General features: G+C 36.4%; 1 protein-coding gene across 2 annotated transcripts in view; it reads right to left on the reverse strand.

Moving 5' to 3' along the window:
* Positions 1-236: 236 nt before the first annotated feature.
* Positions 237-18,358, reverse strand: part of CD83 (CD83 molecule) — a 60,405-nt gene continuing 42,283 nt past the window's right edge. For both annotated transcript variants that reach the window (XM_074207553.1, XM_074207552.1), the window contains 3 exons: positions 13,421-13,649; positions 11,563-11,669; positions 237-9,927 (listed from right to left, as the gene is read on the reverse strand). In XM_074207553.1, coding sequence (XP_074063654.1) covers positions 9,787-9,927; positions 11,563-11,669; positions 13,421-13,649 — 477 coding nt within the window. In that variant the 3' untranslated portion in view covers positions 237-9,786. The remainder of the gene's footprint in view (positions 9,928-11,562; positions 11,670-13,420; positions 13,650-18,358) is intronic.

Consider the following 18,358-nt stretch of genomic DNA (forward strand, 5'->3'; position numbering starts at 1 on the left):
CCTTTCACTCTCATCACTGCTACTACCACCACCACCAGTGGCTACCACAATGCTTTGTATACTTAGTTGGGTTGAATTATGAGTTAGAAAACCCCATAAATTAGATAACTGTATCTTTAATGACTAGCATCTAAATGATACCTGCTTAGTCTTAAAACCTGTAAACACATCAGTAGTGATAATCTATAAAAATGCAAGAGGATCTGTATGCACAACTAAGCCTGAAAAAATGAGCTAAGGTCTTAAAAACTCCCTAAACAAGGACCATTTGTCAAAGTCATAAGTATGGATTCATCATGAACCTAATTGCAGCTTCCTACCACCAACATTAACCACTGACCATTGGTTATCTCTACCAATGGTGTCAATCTCAATTAGCAACAGGGACCACAAAACTAGACAGAATAATTCTTAAGGGCATATATTGACATAGAAAACCACATATTAACATTATTTAACTTTTATTGTACTTTTATTTATTTTGATCACTATTTTTCAATTATATTTTAATCTGCTTTGGGCTGCATGCCTTAGTGCTTGACACCTCTGACTTATGCTGCCCTGGAAAAATGATGATGTAGTATCTCTTCCATTTGGCACAAGGTAGAATCAGCAATAGCAAGAGGCTTATTATAATTCTAAATGTAAATCTGGCTTAAAACAGTTAAGTAATGGCACAAACATTATAATCATCATTTATTCAGAATATGGAGTCTGGAAACAAATGCCTCAGAAACAGACAGGGTCTACAATAAATTTTAAGAACAATTTAAGTTATAATTTGTATCAGAGAAGGAATTTGGCAATTTCTACAGGGAATTTCTCAGGGACATAGATACCAATTCTCCCAGATGACAGGGAAATTAAAAGCTACTCTAAAAAATACTGCCCTTTAAATTTAAACATGCATACTGTGTATTTGTAGAGGTCATAAGAGTCTTCTTAAAACAACTTTTTCTATTTATCTTTATAAAAGCCCTGCAGTTCACCTTTAAACATGCACCTGAGATCAGCATCAGTAACAGCTGTACTTGTGTTGTGCTCATAGACAAAGAGGTAAAAAAATCAATTTCAATCCCCAAAGGACAGAATTACTGGTGCAGAAGGTCACTAAATGCTAGTGCTTGCTATACAGGCTTGGAACAAGAGCTGCGTCTATCTGTACTGCATCACTGCTCTTTGAGTCAACGTAGGAAGAAATCAGGAGAGAAATAAGGAAATTCTCTCTTACCAGTGAAGAGGAGGATGTCTCCTGTACAGTTTACAGTGTAAACATTTTAAACAGCAAAAGGGTAAAGGCAAACACATGCATGTGTGATGTGTGGTAGAGAAATTGGTCAAAACTGACTCAACCAACTGAAAATATGATTGCTGTCATTCTGTCAAGGTCACTTGTCAGGCTAGGTTATTTGCTCCCTTAGGTCCTCTGCATAAATCAGACTTGCCAGTGGGATATAACTCACTGCTCCCTCTGTCTCAAGGAAACTTCCCTCTCTAGCTACCATTTTGAACATCCCCTTCCTTACCGAGGACATGTGATGGAGGTCATCTGTTTCTAGAGGGATTGTTGGGCTAGACAGATTCTTGAACAACTAGTAGTACTGGCTACCTAGGAAACTGTGTCTCTGGTCCTTTCAAAAAGTCATTTTTCTGGCTGCAGATGGACCCTACACTCATGGAGGGTGTAGTTTCTGTGAGTATTCTTCTGGGCAACAAGGAATGGCGCTGATGCAATTCATCCTCCTAGACTTCTTGTAGGTCTTGTAACAATGAACATAATAATGTCCAAAACATTTCACATTTGTGTAATGAGTGGTGATAAGAAGATGGATCCCTGGTGTTGGCGGGAAGTCATACAGCCCCTCAACCTGGGGCTAGAGGAGACATGAGAATAGCATACTTGTTTTTGAAAGTTTTGATATTTAAATTCTGAAAGGAGGAAGAAAAGGAAGAGGAGGGGAAGAGGGAAAAGAGGACAAAAATGAGGAGGAAAAAAATTCTCCCCTATCTTATTTGAGGTTCATAAATATTTAGAATCCTATGTAGGATTTGACTGAGACCTGAATTAAAATATAATTAAAACTTAACTGATAATTCTAGAGATGTTTTCAGTCTTACAAAGCCCTTTAAACTCCTCTAACTTGAGCCTCACAACAACTCTTTGAGATAATAGTATTTCAAGAATCATGTTCATTTTATTTTTTAAATTTTATTATTTAAAGCAAGGGAGTTAAGTGACTTGTTCAAGGTCACACAGTTAGGCAATTATTAAGTGTCTAATGCTGGATTTGAATTCAGGTCCTCCTGACTCCAGGGCAGGTGCTCTATCCACTGCGCCACCCAGCTGCCCCTATTATGCTTGTTTCAAAGATGATGAGATTGAGCCTTAGAAAAGTTTTGTCTTGTCCATGATCAAAAAACTAGACTAGTATAACAGATGGAATTCAAATCCAGATCTCTCCTGACTCTAAACTCTTCATTTTTTCCATGGCTGGATCTTCAGTTTCAAGATAACACCAGTAAGATTAGTAGCTTTAGTCCTGCAGTCACTCAATATGCATTTAATAAGTGCCTAGTATGTATCAAGCACTGTGAGATAGAAAGAAAGGCAAAAGACTGCCCTTGCTCTCAAGGAACTCATAGTTGACAACATGCAAATAACTATATAAAAGCAAGTATATAGGATAAGTTGGCAATAATAATCAGAGGGAAGATACTCAAATTAAGAAAAAACAGTGAAGTCTTTCTGTAGAAGGAAACATTTAATGAAATGAGAGTCACCAGTGAGCCACAGGTAAAGGTATTGCAGTTCTGACAAAATTGCCAGGGCCATGGGGAAAAAGAGAATGAATAACAGTAAAGAATAGAGCCAAAGAAGAGCACAAGATTTAAAATTAAAAAAAAACTGTTAAAGTCATCAGAATATTAGACTATTTGGAATTTTTTTGTTTTGTTTTTTTCCTTGATGGGCTTATGTTTATTGGCTGGGTAGGAGGATCATTTAGAAGAAATTTGGACTCACTGGCTTTCACTTTCAGTGATTTATTTTAGACTGATTTCCAGTTCAGTATGATAAATGCAGTTTGGTTTTATTCTTTACTACATGTATTTTGAATGCCTCTCCTTTGCACATGCTTTTGTCAGGACTCGAGTTTGTTGCTGATATAAAGAAGTCTAGTCCTTTCTGTCACCCATGCCCTTAGAAATCAGTCACCATAATGGGAAGTACAATTAGGAGATCAGGTAATAGTAGGGAACATCCCATGGATGTTCTAATGATCTACCCTTTGCCTTCCTTGCATACTAATCCTACCTCCCTCCCCTATTATTCTTCTTCTGGTTTCAGCAGCCTCCAGTTTACCCTTGGCACGCTCTCTCTCTCTCTCTCTCTCTCTCTCTCTCTCTCTCTCTCTCTCTCTCTCTCTCTGAGACAATAAAGAAAGAAGGATCCTAAGAGCAAGTAAAAATAGATAAGTGGGCAAAATTTGACTTGGGGGAAGCAAAAATATTTGTTCCTTCCTGCCTCCCTTTTTATGTTCCTTTCTTCCATTTCAGAACCAAGAGCTATCACCCAAGCACCCACTCCCCCTGTGCTATGTAAAATGTCTTCCTTACAGCACAATATCAAAATGTATCTTCTTTGGTCAGCATCCTATGTTCAAAATAATCTTCCTACTCTTGCTAAATCCCAGTCAAATCTCCCAGTCCTTCAGTGCCTAGCTCTCAGTAGGAAGGAAAGCTAACTTGTAAACATAGGGCCTTTGGCTTAGAGGAAGCATTAAAAAAGTTTGATTTTATGAATAGATACATTATTTAAGACTAAAGTATATATCATTACTATGGGTGTTTTGCATTTGATGCAATAACACCTGAAAAGGGGAGGCAGGAAGTTCAAAAGAAAAGACTCTAAGGATGAATTTCAGACTCCTTTACAGGCCTGAGCGACAGATGTTAGGGCACCCCACAAACTATAGCATCTAGACAGCTGCTTATTCTACCCACACATAAAATTAGTCCTGGATGTGGGAGGGGACGGGGCAGGGAGGCACAGGGATTGGAGAACTCTCAAAACAAGTATAACTTCTTTGTAGTCATGTCTACATAGTGTTAGGATGAGAACAGCAATGACTGTGAATGTGTGAAAAAGAAGTTTGATGCTCTGTGTTGTGTTGCCTTTTCTTAGTCCACAAAATAACTTTCACTGTAGGATGGCCAAGTTCCAACTTCACCCCATGTATAAATTTATCTTACTCCCCACCCAGTGTAAATTGGAAAGAGTAATACAGAGCAATATCCCAGGGATGCTGGACAATTTAATTAGTGTTTATAAAGCACTCCAAGGTCCTCTGATGAAAACTGCTGTGTAAGTACAAAATTATTATTAGTTCTCAGCCTTGTGTCCCCTGACTTCTGACTTCAGCTTTTGTTGTTTCTGGATAGGAGCCTTTTATGAGCTGTCCAACTGGGACTTTTAGGTGCACAAGGAAACAAATACGCACATTTGTGAATTTTTTTAAAAGCATTCTAACTCTGTGGGATCCCTCCAAGCTCATCAATGTCTGAATTCCTTCCCACTTATCTCTGCTATATATCTTAATCTACATGAGAGTAGATAGCTGCAAACAGGTGACTTTGCAAGAGACAAAAAAAAACCAAGTGGAAGGAACTATGTCTAATGACACAGAATGCAATAATCTTCTTCTCATACATCTAAAGGAAGTACCAGGTAGACTTCAGTCTGTTCCCCTTTACACAAAGGGGAAAGGGATGTGATGCAAATTTGTCCATTAAAAGGGAAAAATGTTAAGTTTTGCCTCTTTCTTTCATCCTAACTTCCTGAGAATCATGGAGACAAGTAGACCCTCACCTAAATGACATTTTTTATCATAGTCCTTTGTTACCTGACTATATGCCGCTTGAGATCCCCTGGAAAGGATGAAACAAAGAAATGGAAAAATGGGGGAGACAGTTGCTTATGAAACAACATTCCTTATCTTCAAAACAGATCAAGGTCTAAGTATAATTTCCTCCAACTCATGGTAATAGAAATATGTCATTGGTATTGTTCAATTATTTTTCAGTCATGTCTGATTCTCCATGACCCCATTTGGGATTTTGATGGCAAAGATACTAGAGAAGTTTGCCATTTCCTTCTCCAATCCATTTTACAGATGAGGAAACTGAGGCAAACAGGGCTAAGTGACTTGCCCAGAGTCAAACAGCAATTAAGTATCTGAAGTCATATATGAACTCAAAAATATAAGTCTTCCTGATTACAGGGATAGTATTCTATCCACTCTTAACACCCAGGTACCTTAATAATAACAATACGATATGGGATCATGTTCCTCTTTTCTAAGTTATGCTCGTTTTCTTTGAACATTATCCTCCCACAACCTACTCATACTTCCCTTAACATATATTTGGTTCTCCAAACTGCTTTGAAAAATAGGGGCTGTCAGTCAAACAGTAGGTTTGAGATGAAACTTTAAGAAAATAAAAAAATAAAAAGTACTGAGAATCAATTGTCACTTAATAGGTGCAAAAAAACACAAAGGTCCCAATCCAGTTATATGTCACATACCAACAATTTGATTCCACATAAGGCTATAAACCAAACCAAATTAGCTTTTACAGCACATTCCAATGTTATTTCATTTATTGTGAGGGTCATACTACTGAGTTCTATCACCATGAATGAGTTTGCCCCTTCTCCCTGGGGGTTCTCCCCACTCTAATCCTACTGCACACTGCTTTCACATTAAGGCACAGTTCTGATCACATTATTCCCCTACGCAAACACACTCAATAGTTCTCATTGAATGAAGTCCAAACTTCTTAGCCTGGCTCACAGTCTCACTTCAATTTATCAAGCTAGTCTAATCCCAAATGATAGCCTACCATGCACTCTGTACTCCTATTAAAGTGGGCAACTGAAGTCTCTTGAATGTATCTCTTCCTTTTCCTCATCTAAGACTTCTTTCCATCAAAGACCCCTATACCTGGGATGATTTCATTCTCCTATTTCCATCTGTTGAATTCTTAGCCATCCTTCAAACTCAGTCCCCAATGCCTTCCTTGATTTCCCCTACCCTGATTAAAAATAACCTTTCCTTCCTCAGACCTCAAAAAGAATTTTGTATCCATGTATTTAACATTTTTCTATTTTGTAGTAGTGTTAGTTATATATGATATAATCAATAATAAACTATAACAAAATAGAAAAAGTTAAATACATAAATGAACTACAGAGAGGCAGTACAATAGTGAAGAATGAACCTTGTCATATACTAGCTCTGTAAAACTGGGCAAGTCACTTCTCCCAACCCAACAGTTCTCTAAGATTCTTAAGATGAAGAAAAGGTGTCAACATGCATAAGTGCAGCCGTTTTCCTCAAACAGAAGAACCTTATATCAATAAACTCACAGGTCCAGTCCCAATCCTAATTATAGTTATTTTAAATACATCTTAGCTACTCTATTAGATTGTAAATTCTCTGTGGGGCAGAAACTGCCTCTTATTAATTAACCTTTGAATCCCCCTCAACATCTAGAAAAGTACCCCTATACATAGTAAGTTGCTAAACAAATATTTGTCAAATATTTATGAGGAGAGAGGAATGAAGATTATTTGTTTGAGAAGAGTGAGAGTAGATTGATACCTGGCTTCAAAGATGAAAAAAGCAAAATTGTAACATGACCAATTTACCAAATCACTTTGTCAGCCTTAAAACAGTTTATAAATGTAAGGCATTATTATTAACTACAAGGGAAAATTTCTTTATAGAAAAATAAAGGTTGTTAAACATGACAAAAGGTTTCTGAAAGTCATTCTAAGATTTCCTTCTCTGTAAACTGTTGCTTTAAGAAGAAAAAAAGAAAAAAGACTATCCTCATCAGTCTATCATGATTTAAGACCTGCCTAATTAGCATTTGCAAGGAAGGAAATTCATACATTTAATTCTGTGAAGAAAGCAAGATTATTAAGTGAAAAGAATGTGAATCACTTTGGAGCTAAGATTTCTACTTAGGAAACCAAATCATGTGGAGAACAAAGAAAGAGGTAACAAAACTTTTAATTATTCTAAGCGATAAAATTAAAGAAGAGCAAGAAGCTAGTGAAAAACAAACTTGCCCTTGTTTTGAATACAAAACAATATATAATAAAACATTGAATCCTAATGGCTGATTAAATTGAATTGTTTCATCAGCTATTAAAACAGGTTTTGCTTTACAACTAATCAATACATTATTTTTAGCTAGAAGATATTATTGCTGATTTTAACAAAGCAATTATTATTGTAATACCCTTAGTCCTGCATCATTTCTACACAAGCCAACTGATATGCAGAGAAAGGGCAGAAGATTTAACCACAAAATAAAAAGGCACGATCTAAAATGTATTTATTTATTTACGGCAGTGGGGTTAAGATGACTTGCACAAGATCACGCAGTTAGGCATTATTAAGTATCCAAGGTCACATTTGAATTCAGGTCTTTCTGACTCCAGGACTGGTGCTCTATCCACCACGCCACCTAGCTGCCCCCCAAGCCCTGCCAAAAAAAAAGCACTATTAAGAAAAGTGCTCTAGCTTAAATGATCCTGACAAACTTTTCTAGTTTTACTGAATTAATGGAGTTCAAGTGTCCTTTTCATTTTGCTCTTACCCCAGTACGCAAGTGATGAGAAGCCTTGGTTTTATTCCAGATAGCATGGAACTCACCAGGTATGATTACTATCGAATCAAATTGTGGGAGGAGGAGAGCTCTTTATAAGGATGTAGAGTTGACGTTATAATAACTATGACTATGACTACATTTTCCCCCAAAATATTCCAGAGGAACTGCAGAGTAACCTTTGTAGGTCAATTGATTACCAAAGAGGGACCATAAAAACATTGCTTTCCAAGTTGAATGAAACATAATAAACTTGAACCCAAGATGTTCTTCCTATAAAATACTTGAAAGGTGCAACCCTAGAACAAAACATCCAATCAATTCAATTTGTTAAGTCCTGGGCCCGAGGTTTTAGTTAATAAAAAAATAAATAAAGTTTAAAAAGTCTTGTGGGGATGTTTTGTTTTATTTTGCTTTTGCAATGAGTTTCTCATGTCTAAAAAGAAAAAAAGGTTGGGGGGAGGAAGGGGACACATTTTTCTTAAAGACAAAATAAGTTGAGTCTGAAATTCCAGAACGTTGAAACTAATTAAAAGTCTCAGGTTTCTATCAGTGCAAGGAAAAGAAGGGAATTCTCTTTCCTCAGTCCTCTGCATCACATAACAGTAATAATCAAGTCATCTGTGATTGCTATCTGTAGTACTGTTTGCTCATCTTCTGCCAGTCAAGGGACTTCTACCCCTAAGAGTCAGTGCTTTCCTTTGAACAACACTGTTTGTTCCATTCAATTAAAATAAATTTTATTAGAAATTCTACTATGTTTCAGGAACTGTGCTAAGGCCTAGGGATACAAAGACAAACCAGGGAGGTAAAGGCAAGGGGGAATGCAGATACAGAGAGATAATATGAACGGATTAAGTAACATATGTGGCACTGAGCCATTTTCCAATTCTCCGCCAGTCTCTCTCTCTCTCTCTCTCTCTCTCTCTCTCTCTCTCTCTCTCTCTCTCTCTCTCTCTCTCTCTCTGCCTGTATGTCTCTTTCCCTCTCTTTCTCTCCCTCCCTTTTTCCCCCTCTCCCAAATCCTCTTCAGTAAAAGCCTTCAGAACCAGACCTTCACATTTAATCACATAAATATTACATCAGGAACATGAAGAAGAACATGAAGAAGAACATCCCCTTCACACTCTTACATCAACATAGGTGGAGTTTTTAATTCTGAAGAATTTCTTCATGACCTCAGGTAAAACAGTCCAGTTGAGAGCCAAGTTTAGGCATCAGACATAATCCTGAGCACAAACTCCATGGGAGATTGTGATTCAAGTCTGAAAATCTTCTTTCCATTAGCTACCAAGGGGTGCATGTCTGGATCTGGGTATATTCCCTACAGGTCACATGTTCTGTCAACATGACATCTTTCCTCACAGTTTCCTTGCAAATGCCTTTCCCTGTTGAAAAGGATTTCTGAGAAACGAATGATTGGTTCATTGACCTGTTATTTCAATATACACATAATATCCATAATAGCAGGGCCTTCAAGTCAGGGAGTTATTTACTAACTATTTCCCACTACTTCATAGCAGGACTGTCGACCTTTTTCAATACAGGAAGACCTATATGTACTAGTGTAGCAAAATCCAAACAGCTTCCAAGAGGTCCCTCTGAGGTATGGGAAAGGAGCTGCTAGCCCTTAGGGAATCAAGTCTTTGAATTCCAAGCAAGTCCCAAGTCTCATATGTTCATTTTTCATGAAAACATTTTTCAAAACTTTCTCATGGATGATAGCTGCCACACAATTGAAAGACTTCCTTGGATCAGCACTCACCTTCTCCAAAAGGAGAAGTTTTCATATGTTGTCCAATGAGCAGAGCATAGAGCTGGATGGGGATCCTTAAGGAGATGTTGGTAGTCAGGATCATCTTGAGAGATGTTGTTTTTTATATTTCCAGAACTCTTCCATCAGAGGTTCAAAACTATATGAACAAAGGGTTGGTCCATCCTAGGGCATGTTGTAGATGGGCTCTTTTGAACCATTTTCAATCATCTCAAGAATGGTGATCCTAGTAATGCTACCCCTTCACACAAGTGTCTTTGTTCTTTTGGGTGACCAGAGAACCATGGAAATTTATGTATTCTTGATGCTCTATAAACATTCCATAGAGTGAAAGCTCAAACCAAGTCTATCTTCTGAACTGTTGTTGGACCCATCTGTTGAAGGCTTTTCTTATATTGGAAGGGGACATGGAAAAATGTTTGTTCCTTGCCTTGCTTGTTGTTATCTGGAAATATGTTATATAATCTTGCAAATTTCTTTTAAAAAGAAGAAAGAGAGAATGAATAAATAAAAGGAGTAACAAATGAGAAATTAAAATATTCTAGTGAGTAATAGAACTAAAATGTTAATTCATGATGGCTATCCAGAGATAACTCCTTCCTGGGAAGGAAGCTCACCATGTGGTCAAAGAGGAAAAGACTTATGTATTCAATTATAGTTTCAACAAACATTTGCTGAGTATGTGACAAATATGTGATTGGGGATGAAGGGGTTATGCAGGTCTTTCCCGTCTACTTTCAATGGATCATGTGTGCTAGCTCAGTTGTTGAGCATTTTGAGAATAACAAAGGCCCTTACTAATCACCAAGTGGGAAGAGTCAATGATGGTGCCTGGTAGGGGACTGCTTCATCATCTCAAAGCTCAAGCCTTTCAGTGCTAAGTGACATAAGACCTTCCAGAAGCAATAAAAGGCTTTATCATCCCCAAAATGATCAGTGAGTTCAAACTGTAAGGACCAGATTGTAATCTTTGGGGAATAGTAGGACAATTCTTAAATAATCCCTCAGTTATATAAAGGCCTGCTTTCCTCACCCTACTACAGTCCTCCTTTTGGATTGTTACATAGTCTTGGGAATGGTGAACCTCCTTTAGACAGGTATCATGAGTTCCTTTAGATTATATTCCTCTTCAAATTCAATTTCTGAATAACAGTCATAGCAGGGAATACAAACCCAAACATATACATACACACACACACACACACACACACACACACACACACACACACGTGCAAAATAGTGAAGACATTGCTCTTTTCTCATGTGCTGCCTCTCTTTAGAAGGATTTATCTTTTCATGTGTCTATGCATTGCTTCCCTCACTAGACTTTAGGATCCTGGGAGTCCATAAAGACTAACTATGTCTCACATGCTGCTTTTTTCCCCTAATAAAGACTGGAATATAGTAGACAGCTAACAAATGTTTAGTCCTTTGTATAAGATGAACTTTCCTAGAGCTCTGTGACTGTGATTACTAATGACTACAAATGGTTTTGTATTTGTCCAATAATATCTGGTTTTGTTTCAAAGCATATTCAAATATATTATTTCATTTCACCATCACAGTAGTGCCTGAACTAAGTTTCCTGAAATTATTTTCAAGCTTCATATACTTGAAAGTATACCATATTCAGGGTGAAAATAGAAACTGTTTTATTTCTAGTGCTTATTAGAGAAAAGAGACAGTATAGTGAGGGGTGTAGATGAACAGCTTTGGTGTCAGAAAGACCTGGGTTAAGGCCCTGCCTTTGATGGGTACTAGCTAGGTGGTTATGGATACTGAGGGATTCCTCAGTGTCCCAAGAAGTTCACTAAGGATGTTAGGGATGAATATCCTTTCTTTATTGGTGAAGGGAACCTGAAGTTCCATACACTAGTGCAATCACAGGTACAGGGACACACACAAACACACACACACACACACACATACAAACACACACACTCATTTAACTCTCTTCCCCTAATGACTTTTTGCCCTTGATGCTAATATAGAATTATATTCTTAAAAGAATAACAGATGTTTCTATTCTCAACCCTTGGTACTGTGACATAATGATCATCAACACTTAATAAATGCTAAATGAAATAGAACTTCTTAAAGAAGATACTTACACAGGTAAAAACGATGAGAAATAAGTAAAATGTTGCAAGAAAAAACAGTAAGAAAACTTCAGCTCGGTGTCTCTTAAGCTTGTCACCATTGCCATCCATGGTACAGCCTTACAATGAAAAGCACAAATCGTCAGTTCAGGATTATGTTTTTACATTCAGTAAAAGGGCTATTACTATCTGAGATGCATTGTTTCCCATATAAAAAGAAAATCTATTTCTCTACCACTTGTGTTCCTGCCTTTACATCAGCACCATGATCTTTGGGTATCATATATACAAGTAAAGAAGACACTAATGACCATAGGGTAGGCAGGATGGTATTTTTTTGAAAGCACTATGAAACATGGGTTCTGAATCTGTTACTGCCTTTGGGATGATGTACTCTTTTTGCCCTTGTAATGTGTGCCCTTTGTTCAAATTCCAGGTCTATCCATAGAACTGTAGACAACTATTTAGACATCTCTAGACATATCATGGTTGGACTAAATGAACTCTAAGTTCCTTCCAGCTTTAACATTGTCTTATTCTCACTAATCTCACTGAAGAAGAACCTGATGATCTGACAGTTGCTTAATTGAACAAGCAAATGCGGAAAGAGTAGTTAAAGAATTGCTGTTGTTAAGTCCTGTCCAATTCTTCATGACCCTATTTGGAATTTTCTTGTCAAAGATACTGGAAGGTTTTGCCCTTCTTTGAATCATTTTACAGATGAGGAATCTGAAGCAAACAGGGTTAAGTGATTTGCCCAGGGTCACACAGCTAGTCATATTTGAACTCAGATGGTCCTAACTCTACACTAACCACTGCTGTATCCATTGATTCCCCTAACTTCCCTGCAATTAAAGCACTAAAAGCTGGCTATTAATAAGAAAGTTTTCTAATGACCAAGAGTGACCTTAAACTTGTTTCTAAAACTCTCAGGCTAAAATCCTGGGCTAGGTGTAAAGGGAAATAAGCTAGGGGAAAGATGGCATTTCTATTGGGGGTTAGAGATGGCAGAATAAATTGATCCAAGAAAATGTTACCTTGGTTAGAATGATTTGAGAAGTTGGTTAGATTCATAATTAACAAAACTAATAAGGGGCCAAACTGGGTCTTAACTCCCAGACTAATATTTCCTTTTATTTTTTCCCAAATTGAGTATTTTATTCTAAATCTACTAACTGGTAAACTATAATCATTTGGATTGAATTTAATTAGTCCAGTGAAATCCCCTCTTTAGATACATATTAGTTGTAGGTCCTCACTGCTCTAGGCAATTTTTGAAGATTATATAACCAAATAGGTGATACTCTTCTGTATTGGTAAAGGGATTTTCCTTACCAGAAGCTATCAAAGTCAATGAAATAACAGTTTTGAGTTTTTAAAAAAGTTAATAATTTATTGTTGGGAAAATTAGGTGCTTAGTTGGGAATATCTCATAAAATAAAGTTGGGCAGTTGCCACAGTCATACCCAATAAAGCATTGTGGTGCAAAGGGAAAAAGCATCTAAATCCTGTTACTCAATACACATGATACCTAGGGCACATAAGAATATAGATTTAAAGCTGGAAAAGACCTTAGGAGTTATGTTAGATGATCATAGAAATCTCTTCTAGTTCTAAATTTATATGATTTGATGAACTCACTATAAGGTAGGAAAAACATTTCCAAACATTTCCTTTATAAAATGTTTTCTGTCCTTAATATCAGAGAAGTCAGTACATCTTATGAGGGGAAAATCCCTTGATGCCTTATCCTTGGACCATAAACACATCTTTTCTTGAACTCAGCTACAATATCCTAGTTGTGCATGCAGTAGCTTAGCAGTAAGTGTTGATTATGGCCAATATAATAATTTGCAATAAATCACCATACCTGCCACTTTTAGTTCAACTGTATCACTTGGACTGTTTTCTTCTTCTGATGCCCATAAAGTACATCTGTAAGTTCCAACATGCTGGCAGGTAGTATTCTTGATCTTTAGTGAACATTTTTCTAAAGGACAGGCTTCTAATGATCCATTTGTCTCTTTCTGATCATGGAATTGTTCACTAAGGTTTAGATTCATCCCCACCTTGGTCAGCTCTCCATTTTGTTCATTAATCTGAAACAAGAATAATAGACTCATTGAATTTCAGACTGGTCATGACTTTAGTATTCATCTAGTCTAATCCCTCATTTAATAAAGAAAGAAAGAAAGAAAGAAAGAAAGAAAGAAAGAAAGAAAGAAAGAAAGAAAGAAAGAAAGAAAGAAAGAAACTGAGAATGAGAAGAGAGAAGTGATTTGCACATGGTTAGACCTCTAATCCATGCTTCTGCCAGGACTGGAACCCTGGCCTGGATTTCTAATCTAAAAATAATGTTCTTCTACTACCCTATAATAGCATTGCATTTTACAGACCATGAGCTATAAACCCTGACCCCAAATACCAAAGCTGTATTACAAATTGCTCAAAGAAGCAATATTAATCCTGTTTTTAAAGAAAATATTGGATCTAAGAAGGAAAAAATCATATATACTTAATAAAATATCTAATTTAGAACAAGAAAACTGCTGAGACCTGGACAAATTTGGGTTGTTGACAGTCAATGGGCTGTAATGCATGACACATAATTTCTTGATTTACCACAACAATGAACAAATTCATGATGAAAATACTGAATTGAATTGTAAAATAAAAGACTTTTCCAGGTTCTTGATTTCTTACTGCTGCTCCTTATACTAAGTATGAATTGAAAATCTGTACCCACCAGCGAAAGTATCATAAAGGGCTCCAGACACATTGTTTAATAAAAACCGAAAAGTTCATCAGAGACAGGTCCCATTACTTTCTTGGAGGACCATTCAATTTAGAGACTTCTTGACTAGAGTTAACATAATGATAGTGCACCTTTCTATAGCTTATGAAGTTATGCAAAACATCTTCCTTACAACTACTTTACAAGATTAAATAGAAAACTATCATTAATTCCATTTGAAACAGATACTTTGAAAATGATCATACAGCTAATCTGAGGTCACATCTAAACTCAGATCTCCTGACTCTGTATTTAGCACATTATTCAACCCTAAACCACATTGCCTGCTATATACTTCAAATGGAGTCACAAAGGGCCAGATGCAACTAAAAAACACAATACATGTACTTGTAATTCAGTCAATCCAAAACCTCTATGTTCAAGCCTGTAGGGAGTACAAAAAAAAAAGAGATACATAATTCCAACAGCAGTGTTTTTTTCAAATACCAAAACTTAATATTAGTCTGAAGACTTAATTGTTCTATCAGACAAATTTACAAAGAAGTGAATTACTTTCATTAGTTCCTTATCTCATCTATATGTTCCTGAGGAACTGCTTTCATTCCCAGTTCTCAAGTAATTCCCTTCTCCCTACCCCACAATCTCTCAGCTTTTGTAAAACTAGTTCAGTTAGGTGTCGGAAAGATGCTCATATTTAAATTTACATAAAGGGGTAAATAACTGATTAAAATATTTAATGTGTTACCATGTTTAAGGATATTTCCATTTTAACAAGGAACGATCCTATTGCATATTCATCCCCAGAAGAATGAATATCTAATTGGTAGAATTTCAGGCATTACTGATAGGTCGTTATATACAAGGAGGAAAATCACTAGGTTCCATCACTAGGTGGCAGCCTATTCCATCTATAAGTTTAAAATTGATCATATTCATTGTATTTCATGAGCAAATTCTATATACATTTTATTCTTCCAAAGATATCACTCCCTGATAAAATACTTTCAATAGTTTCTCATTGCCAAAAGACTAAAAGTACAACATCCTTGATGTGCCTTTTCAGGCCCTTCACAATATCTTTTAATCTATCTTCCACTGTCCCTGTAGATGAACTATCTTATCTATCAATTCACTCTCTCCCAAAAGACACCAAGAGCATTCTTAATTATCTTGGTCTTTGTTGATATTGTTCCACTCGCCTAAAATACCCCAAGTCCTAGCCATCTTTCAAGGTCCAGTTTGAACCCATCTCTTTTGTGGTCTTCCCTGACTCCCTCAGACCCAGGGATCTACTTTTATGTTAGGTTCTCTCTGCCTAATACTGCCTCACTTACACCCAGTTCATCCAGAAGCCAATATGCTACTCCCATGATGTCACCGGTCCTCTTCAAAAATGAAGAACAAACAATGACAACAGCAACAACAACAATGATGACCACACTCCAGCACAAAGAATCACAGAGTACTAGAATCAGAAAAGACATCAGAGATGATCTAGTTCAAATGTCTAATCTTACAGATAAGGAAGACTGAAACTATTTCCTAAAAGTTAGAGCCAGTCAGAGGTAGGACTAGAACACAGATCTGCTTATTCTAAGTCCTGTGTTCTACTATCTTTCTTCCAACCATATGCCACTTTTTATCTTTAGCTATTTATAGGTATATTCTTTTTCTTTTAATTCATTCAACAAACATTAAGTGCCTACTATCGTAAGATATAAGATATTTTAGACACTGAGGCAGATATGAAATACCTAAGATACAACCTCCAACCTCATGGAATTTATAATCTAGTGGGAGATTAGGATAAACAGAGATAAATATTATACTTCATGTTTACTCATGTCCAGATCTTTAACCTCATGTGGTTTTCTTGGCAAAGACACTAGAGTGGTTTGCTATTTCTTTGTCTAGCTCATTTTGCAAATGAAGCAACTGAGGCAAACAGGGTTAAGTTACTTACCCAGGATCATATAGCTAGTAAGTGTATGAGACCAGATTTCAACTCAGTTCTTTCTGACTCCAGCCCTCCTACCTAGAATCCCATGAGATCAGAGGAGAAAGACATTGTTTTCACCCGGAAGTATTGAAAAAGGCTTTTGGAAGATTAACTTTGAGCTAGATCTTTAAGAAAGTATGGGGGGCAAATAGGTGGTACAGTGGATAGAGTACCAGCCCTGGACTCAGGAGGACCTGAGTTCAGATCCGACCTCAGACACTTAATAATAATTGCCTAGTTGTGTGACCTTGGGCAAGTCACTCTTAACCTCATTGCCTTAAATAAAAAATAAAAAAAGTTAATAAGAAAATATTGGAGGTCGACAACAATATAAGTCTTAACTCTCCAATTAGATGATTAATAAGAATAAAATTAATTCAATATTAAAGGAAAAGATGACACATCTCTTTGCATCTTGAGCATGTAATAATAGTGGCCTTTTCAAAGAAGCTTTTCAATAAATGCTTGTTATCGGTAATAATTATGTTAGCAATGGTTTCACTCTGATATCCTTACATAGAAGATACTTATTTTCTCTGAATAAAATGTAATGTTTTCTTTCAGTTAACCATCTATCCATTCATCAAGTATTTGTTCATTAATCATAGGATCACAGAATTTTAGTACATGGAAGGTGCCTCCCATAAGACATTAGAGATTCACATAAAATGCTGGACAAATGTCTTTTGGAATATGGTAGATCCACACTAAATGAGACAATTAAACACCCAGGTCATCAATAGAGAATGAATATAAGACAGTCTGTCTTTAGAAGTTTTATTTTTGCAACCATGTTTAAAGTCGCAAAGTGTGCTATGAACTCTACCAAAAGGAGAACAAAACTAAGAATGGAACCTCTTTTTTAGGCCTATTATCAGTCAAGTTCCTCATTTTTATGTCACACTATGCAAGCATAAAGAGAGTTATCTTTCTAAAACCCATGACAGATCAGGCCAAAGGTCTAGACTAAAAATTAGGCAAACAACTAAATCACAGAATGTTAAGCTGGAAGGGGATTTTGAAGATCATTTATTCCAAGCTTTTCATTTTATTTTACTTTTTACAAGCTTTAATTATCTCTCCATTTCATTTTCCCACTTCCCACAAATGAACTATAAAAAAGAGCCCCTTATTACAAATATGCATAGTTCAGCAAAACAAATTCCCCACACTGACCATGTCCAAAAATCTATATCTAATTCTGCACCTTATTCTCAATCATCTCTCTGGTAGGAGGCTGTTTGCATGCTTTCTCTTCTGTGCTCTGGGACTCTGGTTATTACCAATGCCTCCATTTTACAAATTAGTAAACTGAGGCTCCCAGAATTCAAGTAACTTGATTATAATCACCTAGCTAAGCATCAGAAGCAGGATTTGAATCTTCATCTTCTGAATCCAAGGCCAGTAATATTTCAATCATTAAACCATATAACTTTTCTGTGATAGATTTTTCCCTCATTGACTTGACTGGTTAGTTTTTAACTAAAATGGAGGGTTGCTTTCCAAGTACTGCAGTTTTTAATTTTCCTCTTCCCCCACATGTTAGAATATATACATATATATACATATATGTTCTGTATATATATGGGAATATCATTTATATAAATATAGATATATAGGTTCTGTGTGTATCTATGGAAATAGTTATATAGATATAGATAATATATGTAAATATGTTATATATATAAAGGAATATTATATAGATAAAGATATATCATTCACCATTCTACTCCATTCCCATTACCAGTTCTAATTTTTTCTTATCTGAAAAAGTTGTTACCTCCTGATCCTCCATTGATTTTACATAATTTTCAAGCTTTCTAAAGGTGAGTCCTGCAAACAATAAAGGCAAATTATCACTTGTAGACAGACCCTTCAACAGAGCACTGCTTGGACAGCTGGGGGTACAGCAATGACCAAGAGGAAGTGCTGACATTTATGGTAAATTATACTCAGTTTGTGCCTGCAGCCAAGAAGCATTTTATGAATACAAACACTCATGATCAATGAAATAATTTTGCTGCCACTACCTTTGTTCTAAAAATGCAAGTTCC

The sequence above is a fragment of the Macrotis lagotis genome, chromosome X, assembly GCF_037893015.1.
Source record: "Macrotis lagotis isolate mMagLag1 chromosome X, bilby.v1.9.chrom.fasta, whole genome shotgun sequence".
NCBI classification, from domain to species: Eukaryota; Metazoa; Chordata; class Mammalia; order Peramelemorphia; family Peramelidae; genus Macrotis; species Macrotis lagotis.